Raw genomic sequence first — 7514 nt, 5'->3', positions numbered from 1 at the left:
CTCTAAGTTGCAGCACATATTCAATCCTATCAAACTTGAAAACATACCTATATAAAGAATGTCGTAGTGAATCTTAAGTTTCAAGCCTTCAGCATATTCAGTCATCCTTCACCTTGTTGTGTGTGCACATTGTTAGTACAATTGCAATGGCTCTCATTCGCTTCCTCCTTCCCACATGTATGGTTTTCTTTTCATTGCTAATCGTCAATGCCTCTGCTACTAATTATGGCTATGGTCCAAAACCACCACAGGTTCAGAAACCAAAACCTCCACAGCTCCAGAAACCAAAACCGCCACAGGTGGAGAAACCAAAACCAGATCAGTTGTATGGAGAGATACTACCTCACAATCTCTTCGGCATTCAAGGGCTTGTTTTATGCAACTCTGGCTCTAAAGCCTTCCCAATTCAAGGTGATCTAGCTCTAACTCCACCTTAGCGATTATATACATGTATAGTTTTACAGGATAAAGTTCACAAACATTACTCGAACCTTAAGTAATCAACACTATTGGTATCTCAAAATTCAACACTATCTTAAATTTCATATTTTTGTCATTAACCTTGATATCTTAACGATCTTATCTAGGCATTCTTGTTTTGCTTAATGTTTTACTGGAAATGCATATATGCAGGAGCTGTGGCCAGGATTACCTGTTTGGGTAAGGACGAAAATGGGTACGAGACTGCACCTCTCTCCATCTTAAGCGGTGCAACTGATGCAAAGGGTTACTTCTTTGCAACATTGTCACCTTCAAAGCTTGTAGGCAACTACAACAAGAAGTGGAAGCTCACAAAGTGTACTGCATTCCTTAACAATTCTCCATTGGAGAGCTGCAAAGTCCCCACTGATGTCAACCATGGTATTAGTGGTGCTCCGCTTGCTTCTTATCGCCCTCTCAATGCCAAGAACATGAAGTTGTTCTCTGTTGGACCCTTCTTCTACACCTCAGAACCTAAACCAGCCCCTAAAGGCTATTAATTTATTAATTATGTTCTACATTTACTAATTTGGAGTTGAATGGGGAAGGGGAAAGGATATTGAGTCTTCATCGTTGTTGTATGCTTTATTTCATTACTGGCAAGTGGTTTTACACTCTGCCATCTCGGATATTTGTAATAAGCTTTGCTCTGTTAGAGCATGCCTATTTTTGTTTTGCTAATATATAAATTCTTCCTCTAAACACCTCTACTAGTAGATCTAATTTTGTTTTTCCTAAGTCTGAACTCTGAAGTCTTAATAACATTACTATTTCTACATAGTACTTTTCCTTTCACATCCGGGAAAGTAAAATGTTACTTTCTTACTTTGATGATGAGATTGGAACTTTTTGAACACCAATGTGCAGCAAAAAAAGTGATGAGAATCATAAGATGCAGAGCACGATCAAGCATTTTATAACCAGCACAATTTTGAATTATTTGGGTGCTAAAATACAGTTGATGACTTGATGAGACCAAATAATACTCGCAATGTTGTGTAAACCAAGACAATGAATGTTACATTGATAGGTTCCAATTTCTCTGATCCAAATCCAGATCTAAATCTAGATGGAGAAGCTAATAATCCAAGTCTTACTAAGAAACAAAGAAACTCGGGAACAAAGTAAATTTCAACTTTTGTACATTGTAAGTCATTCATCAATTTGAAAGTAATAAAAAGTAACATTTTACTCTCCTTTTTTTTTTTTTTTTTTTTTTTTGAGAATAACATTTTACTCTCCTTATGGAGATAAAGTTTTATAAATTAACGATCAAAGACGATGTATTACAGAATTGTAGTGTAAATGAATGCAATCACAAAATTGAACCTAATTCCTACTAGGAAACCTAACAAATCTAAATCTTTATAGGAGAGGGAAAAGGAACTAGTCCAAATCCTAAAAGGAAACAAAACTCGCATGGGAGCATATATAAAAACATAGCCTTCTTGTATTAATCCTCAACAAACACACTTCTGAACCAAAACTTGTCCACCCGCGTACCCAAACTCGGCAACCATGGTTCTCGAGGCGACTATGATATGCATCGACAATTCAGAATGGATGCGAAACGGTGATTACTCTCCCTCCCGATTCCAAGCTCAAGCCGATGCTGTAAATCTCATCTGTGGTGTCAAAACCCAGGCCAACCCGGAAAACACAGTTGGTGTGTTGACAATGGCGGGCAAAGGGGTTCGCGTGCTGACCACACCCACCTCTGATCTTGGCAAGATTTTGACTTGCACGCATGGCCTCGAGATAGGGGGTGAGATGAACATAGCAGCTGCAATCCAGGTAGCTCAGTTGGCTCTTAAGCATCGCCAAAATAAAAACCAACAACAAAGGATTGTAGTATTTGCTGGAAGTCCTGTCAAGAATGACAAGAAGGCATTAGAAATAATTGGGAAGAAACTGAAGAAGAACAGTGTTGCTCTTGACATTGTCGATTTTGGAGGAGAAGATGATGGAAAGGCGGAGAAGCTGGAGGCCCTTGTTTCTGCTGTTAATAATAATGGCACTAGTCACATAGTCCATGTACCTCCTAGTCTCCATGCTCTCTCTGATGTTCTTTTAAGTACACCTATATTAACTGGTGATGAAGAAGGAGGAGCTGGCTTTGCAGCCACAGCCGCAGCAGCTGGTATTGGTGGTTCTTCTGGCCATGACTTTGGAATAGATCCCAATATAGATCCCGAGCTTGCTCTCGCCCTTAGAATGTCAATGGAAGAGGAAAGGGCAAGACAAGAAGCTGCTGCTGCCAAAAGAGCTGAGGAAGAAGCTGCTAGCAGACGAGGGAAAGGAGAGGAACGGCCATCCAAATCGGAGGATGTGACCATGACAGAAAGCGATGATGTTGAAATGGTTGATGAGAATGCCTTGCTAATGCAGGCTCTTGCGATGTCAATGAATAACTATGGCTCTGGTAGTTCTGCAGTTGGTGATGCTGAGATGTCAGAGGCAACTGGTGTGGATCAGGACTTGGCTGTAGCTCTTCAAATGTCCATGCAGGAAAGCGCAGGAGGGGCATCATCATCCGAGACAGTTGATGTGAGCAAGGTGTTGGAGGATCAGTCTTTTCTTTCGTCTATCCTGGAATCTCTTCCGGGAGTTGACCCCAATGATCCTTCTGTGAAAGAGTTTCTTGCATCTGTGATTAATCAGTTTGAAAAGAATGAACAAGATCCATCTAATGACGAGGACAAATAAAGTGTAACGGAATTGCTTCTTCAAAACCAAAGATAATTGATATTTCAGAGGAAGTCTCCTATTTATCACAGTACTATAACTTTTAGAGATTCTTACATTATAAAGTTGATCAAAATAGGTGCAAAGAAGGGCCAAATTGGCTCTTAGATTGTAATCGTATTGCTTCAGATTTTTCTCTAACCTTAGATTGTAATCGTATTGCTGTTCTTCTTAGATCTGTAGTCTTTTGTGCATGTATCACTAATATCTGTTCTATACATAAGAGAGTAATCCGCAATAGATGCAAAAATCTATAAATCCCTCTCTCTAAAACCTTTGGTGTTCTTAGCGCACACTATACTCATAATCTCACTATTGGTAAAGCAGAGCTTCTCCAAGTGACATACATCAAAAATAACTCAAGTTTGTTTTACGGGTTTTCCGATTTTTTGACTATGCAAAATTAAAAAAAAACATGGGTTGAGATTTTTTAACTCCCCAAAGTTAAAATTGTTTGAAATCATGATTGCGGGATGAAAAGATTTGGTGAGAAATTATGAACATGGGATTTTGACTAAAAAATCGTGTGCTAGTCCATAGTTTTTAGTGAAAAACATGATCTCAGACAATTTTTTTTTATTTAGAGAAAGCTCGTAAGTTGGTTACATGGGGTTAAAAAAATAACATTTTTTTTGTGTGCTTAGCCTCGCTTCGGTTTGCATGTGTATGATTAGCCTCACTTGTGAATTGTGATCATTATTCTCACTTGCATAGGCTAGAGCACTTGAATGGGCATCATTGACCTCAGTCACCTCACTTACGTCGACATGGGCGTGGACATTTGCATGGACATTGTTAGCCTGACAAGTCTAACTAAAATTTATTACCGTTTTTAATTACATTTTCATTACTTACTCTGGTAAAATCAAAATTGCAATTTTGCATGAATGGATGGGAGGTCGTGGTTTGCATGCAGAAAAGGTCAACTGGTTGGCCCGGATTATTTTATCACCCAATGATTTGCTCTATCTAATTAAGCAGAATTTGATTTGTTAAATACTCAAACCCACTCTCAAGAAGATACAATGTATCAAAAACGACATGGAAACATCTTATTCTTATCTGCAATTAGCCTTTTGCAGTTTTGAAGCCTTTCTTCATTATTTGATTCCAACAAGTCTACGTGCATGTCGTGCAACCAACTAATTATGTTTACTAGTTTCATGTATTTTATTCGACAATAAAAAAACAAGGTTACTTATCCCCCTAAATGCCTTATAAAAACGCCATGGGTGATTCCTATAATTCTATCATCCAGTACTCATATTTGTTTTCTCAGAATTAGATAGAACTTCACAACTTCTTGACAATGGCTTTGAACCATTTCATCTCATACGCTAGCTTTTTGTTAATCTTGGCAGTAATGGTGGTTACGGTCTCTGCAGAACCCGAGTACAAGAAACCCAAACTAGAAAAGGAGAACTTACTATCAACCATTGTGGGCATTCAAGGCCTTGTGTATTGCAAATCAGGCCCTAAAGTCACTCCCCTTGAAGGTATTCACTGGCTCTATTTCTGAGTTACACTTAACTGACTCTACTTATGTCTGAGTTACCCCTGCCCTCTATTTCCATGTCTTTTGAGGCAGTTCGTTGAACATGCACTCATCTTCATCCTCCAAGTGTTGGGCATTTTCCTTTATAGAAAATGACCAATGGGTTCCTCCAATTGAGATATTAATTTGAGTAAACTAAATGTTGTAGTCTCTAATTCTCATTATTTGAATTTTTTTTCCAGGATCGGTGGCCAGGATAACATGTGAGGCTGTAGATGAATATGGGTTCGAAACTGCACCAATCACTATTTTGAGTGATGCAACTGATGCAAAGGGTTACTTCCTTGCAACAATATCTCCATTTGAGATTCAAAACAAGAAGAAGAAGCTGACACAGTGCAAAGCTTTTCTTGAACTCTCTCCACTAGATTCTTGCAACGTTCTCACAGATGCAAACAATGGAATCAGTGGCGCTCTACTCACTTCATATCACCTCCTCCATGAGAAGAACATGAAGTTATTTACTGTAGGGCCTTTCATTTTCGCATCAGAATCTAAACCGGTCGATAATGGTTACTAGAGACACTTATATGAACTGTAACATTGGGTTGCTAAAGCTAGCAGCCCTTGAACAAATGTACCAAGATTGATCTGTTCTAGTTAAAAAATGAGTGATGAAAAAGTGTAGAAAAATGGCTGTAACAGACAAGAAAGTGGATATTATCAATGTCAATGCTCATGTTCATGTTATTTTTCTTTCATTACGGATCAAAGTGAGAATTGCAGGCACTACCAACTCTTTTACCAGTAATTTCATCAGGTGTTGAAGGATTGTTTTAAACTAATGTTCATAAGCAGGTCAACATGTACAAATTTATCACTCTGCATTCAATTCCAATGTTGTGCATACAATTCGCTGTACTGAAAGGAGCAGAAGAAGGGGCAAGGATTAACTTACCTCATCAAACTACCATTTCAGCTTCTCTAACATTTGAGGGAATCCCCACATCCAACCTCATAGTTGGTCTGCATTCATCCGGCACAGCAGCGCCTGCCTGAACACACATTTCAACCACCGCGGGGGCTTGTCCATAGAAGCTCCTCAGCTCCCGTTGCAATGGTGGTCCATTCACATCCGGCACATGCCACACATATCTCGGTGGTATCAAGTCATTGAGCACCGCAGCCTGCCATCCATGCTGCCCATTTCGCTGTTGATGCTTGAAGGCACCACAGTTCTGAGCTTTGTGCCCACTTGGACCTACATGAATCTCAGGGCAATACCCACAAACCCTCACCAAATACATCTTCATTAGCCTCTTGGCTCCTCTCCTCATCTGTTCCCATGCTTGTAGCGTTTCCTCAGCAAGCAAGATCTTCTCCTCTTCATTACACGGGCCCACAATCTCCGAATCAGGTATCTCAGCTAACACCGTTCCCTTTGGACCTTCAGGGTCTGGCAGCTCACTCTCATCTGCATCAACAAACTCACTTTTCGCAATGCGGATGATCGGCTTTCTCCTCCTCTTAGTGGGACACTCGGGGATATCAACCCCAGCCTGAATGCAAAGCTCAACTACAGCTGGAATCCTCGGAATTGCGAATCTCTCCTCATGAGGAATTCGCCTCCCAAGTCGATCAAACAAATGGAAAGCCTCAACAGGCAAGAAAATATCATCCACAGTTGCATTCGTTATCCAATCATGAAGCCCCTTTCGGATACTAGCATCCGGCCCTTTACATGACTTAAACGGATGCCCAACCGGTCCGACATGAATCTCATTACAAAACCTGCACAGAGTCATATACACTAACCAAACTTTACTCTCCATTTATACATAGTTCCTAACAAGTTTCGAGGCTTCGAAAAAAAAAAAAAAACTGACCTGCAGGCATGTACAGGCACCACCTTCAAAAGCTTCTTGAGGTTGTTGATCAGTGTGATTCTGGCATTGTACACATCAAAGGCAACTGGTATGAGGGACTTGACGAGCAGGCCATTCTTGGGAGGTGGGACTGGCTTTTTGGGCTTGCCCTTGCTCTGCTTAAGCCTCTCCCTTGCCCTACGCCTCAAATCTACTATGGGCACCGGAAAGGGCTTCTTCTCTCTTTTCGAATAGTACTTGGGAAAGTCGGAGTTTTGAGGAGGATCCTCACTCCTCACCACCAATTGGGAAACTCTTCTGGGCTTCAATGAAAGCTTGAGTATATTCTTCTGCAAAATCAATGAAAACAATTGAGTGACTGAGACTGCGAAATTTACAGAGGAATGGATTAGTTGGTTAGTAGCGGAAACCTGGAATTGAAAAGAAGGGAGGGAAGTGAAGAGGTGGGGATTGAGAAATTCTGATTTTGATGAAATCTGCAGGGTCCCAAGTTTGGAAGGAAAGTCCATTTCTTCACCACAGACCGGAGCAAAGCTATATTGCCATGCGGGAAGCTTTGAGAGCAAGATAGAAGGAGAGCTAGTTATGTCAGTAAACTAGTGTAGGGAGTTTTTGAGAGAGGATTTGGGTTTAGAGGGCTGTGAAGAAGAAGAAGAAGACGGAGGAGATGATGGTAGAGGATAGAGTGAGAGTGATTGTTTTGGGCAGAATTATTTCGATTGAATGAGGCCCAATTGGTGAAACTGGGCCAAGATTAACTCATGAGCTAGCAAGGGTTGGTTCGATTGAGAGCCCAAGTGATGTTTTGAAACTCGTTTAACAAAGTCATCCAAAATAACTAAATTGAAAACATATATGTGAAAAACACTTTTGGGCGTCGACTAATTTTTTCTTTCTTTCTTTTACTT

At 40.3% G+C, this 7514-nt stretch overlaps 4 protein-coding genes across 4 annotated transcripts; 3 read left to right on the top strand and 1 right to left on the bottom strand.

Annotated features, from left to right (window-relative positions):
• Positions 1-1165, top strand: LOC133735892 (protein SEED AND ROOT HAIR PROTECTIVE PROTEIN-like). The gene is made up of 2 exons (XM_062163340.1): positions 1-411; positions 634-1165. The coding sequence occupies exons 1-2, from the start codon at positions 147-149 to the stop codon at positions 978-980; spliced, it is 612 nt and encodes a 203-aa protein (XP_062019324.1). The 5' UTR covers positions 1-146; the 3' UTR covers positions 981-1165.
• A 627-nt stretch (positions 1166-1792) lies between these two features.
• LOC133741238 (26S proteasome non-ATPase regulatory subunit 4 homolog) lies at positions 1793-3264 on the top strand. The gene has a single exon (XM_062169169.1). The coding sequence runs from the start codon at positions 1999-2001 to the stop codon at positions 3184-3186; it is 1188 nt and encodes a 395-aa protein (XP_062025153.1). The 5' UTR covers positions 1793-1998; the 3' UTR covers positions 3187-3264.
• Positions 3265-4500: 1236 nt separating this feature from the next.
• On the top strand, positions 4501-5452 carry LOC133738091 (protein SEED AND ROOT HAIR PROTECTIVE PROTEIN-like). Its single transcript, XM_062165532.1, has 2 exons — positions 4501-4721; positions 4963-5452. Exons 1-2 carry the CDS (start codon positions 4535-4537, stop codon positions 5298-5300), a joined length of 525 nt encoding a protein of 174 aa, XP_062021516.1. The 5' UTR covers positions 4501-4534; the 3' UTR covers positions 5301-5452.
• Positions 5453-5585: 133 nt separating this feature from the next.
• On the bottom strand, positions 5586-7279 carry LOC133738090 (APO protein 2, chloroplastic). The gene is made up of 3 exons (XM_062165531.1): positions 7017-7279; positions 6607-6935; positions 5586-6511 (listed from the first exon to the last, which is right to left on the bottom strand). The coding sequence occupies exons 1-3, from the start codon at positions 7113-7115 to the stop codon at positions 5683-5685; spliced, it is 1257 nt and encodes a 418-aa protein (XP_062021515.1). The 5' UTR covers positions 7116-7279; the 3' UTR covers positions 5586-5682.
• Between the last annotated feature and the right edge of the window lie 235 nt (positions 7280-7514).

Source organism: Rosa rugosa, chromosome 3 (assembly GCF_958449725.1).
Source record: "Rosa rugosa chromosome 3, drRosRugo1.1, whole genome shotgun sequence".
In the NCBI taxonomy this organism is placed as follows: domain Eukaryota; kingdom Viridiplantae; phylum Streptophyta; class Magnoliopsida; order Rosales; family Rosaceae; genus Rosa; species Rosa rugosa.
The sequence above is the reverse complement of the archived record's forward strand: the minus strand, read 5'-3'. Positions and strand labels throughout refer to the sequence as shown.

Bases quoted from the DNA above. Each gene is read 5' to 3' on its own strand.
- LOC133741238 (XM_062169169.1), top strand. From the start codon at position 1,999: ATGGTTCTCGAGGCGACTATGATATGCATCGACAATTCAGAATGGATG.
- LOC133738091 (XM_062165532.1), top strand. From the start codon at position 4,535: ATGGCTTTGAACCATTTCATCTCATACGCTAGCTTTTTGTTAATCTTG. The intron at 4,722-4,962 runs GTATTCACTGGC...TTTTTTTTCCAG, and splicing joins TAAAGTCACTCCCCTTGAAG to GATCGGTGGCCAGGATAACA.
- LOC133738090 (XM_062165531.1), bottom strand. From the start codon at position 7,115: ATGGACTTTCCTTCCAAACTTGGGACCCTGCAGATTTCATCAAAATCA. The intron at 6,936-7,016 runs GTTTCCGCTACT...TTGATTTTGCAG, and splicing joins TCCCTTCTTTTCAATTCCAG to AAGAATATACTCAAGCTTTC. The intron at 6,512-6,606 runs GTCAGTTTTTTT...GACTCTGTGCAG, and splicing joins GTGCCTGTACATGCCTGCAG to GTTTTGTAATGAGATTCATG.
- LOC133735892 (XM_062163340.1), top strand. From the start codon at position 147: ATGGCTCTCATTCGCTTCCTCCTTCCCACATGTATGGTTTTCTTTTCA. The intron at 412-633 runs GTGATCTAGCTC...GCATATATGCAG, and splicing joins TAAAGCCTTCCCAATTCAAG to GAGCTGTGGCCAGGATTACC.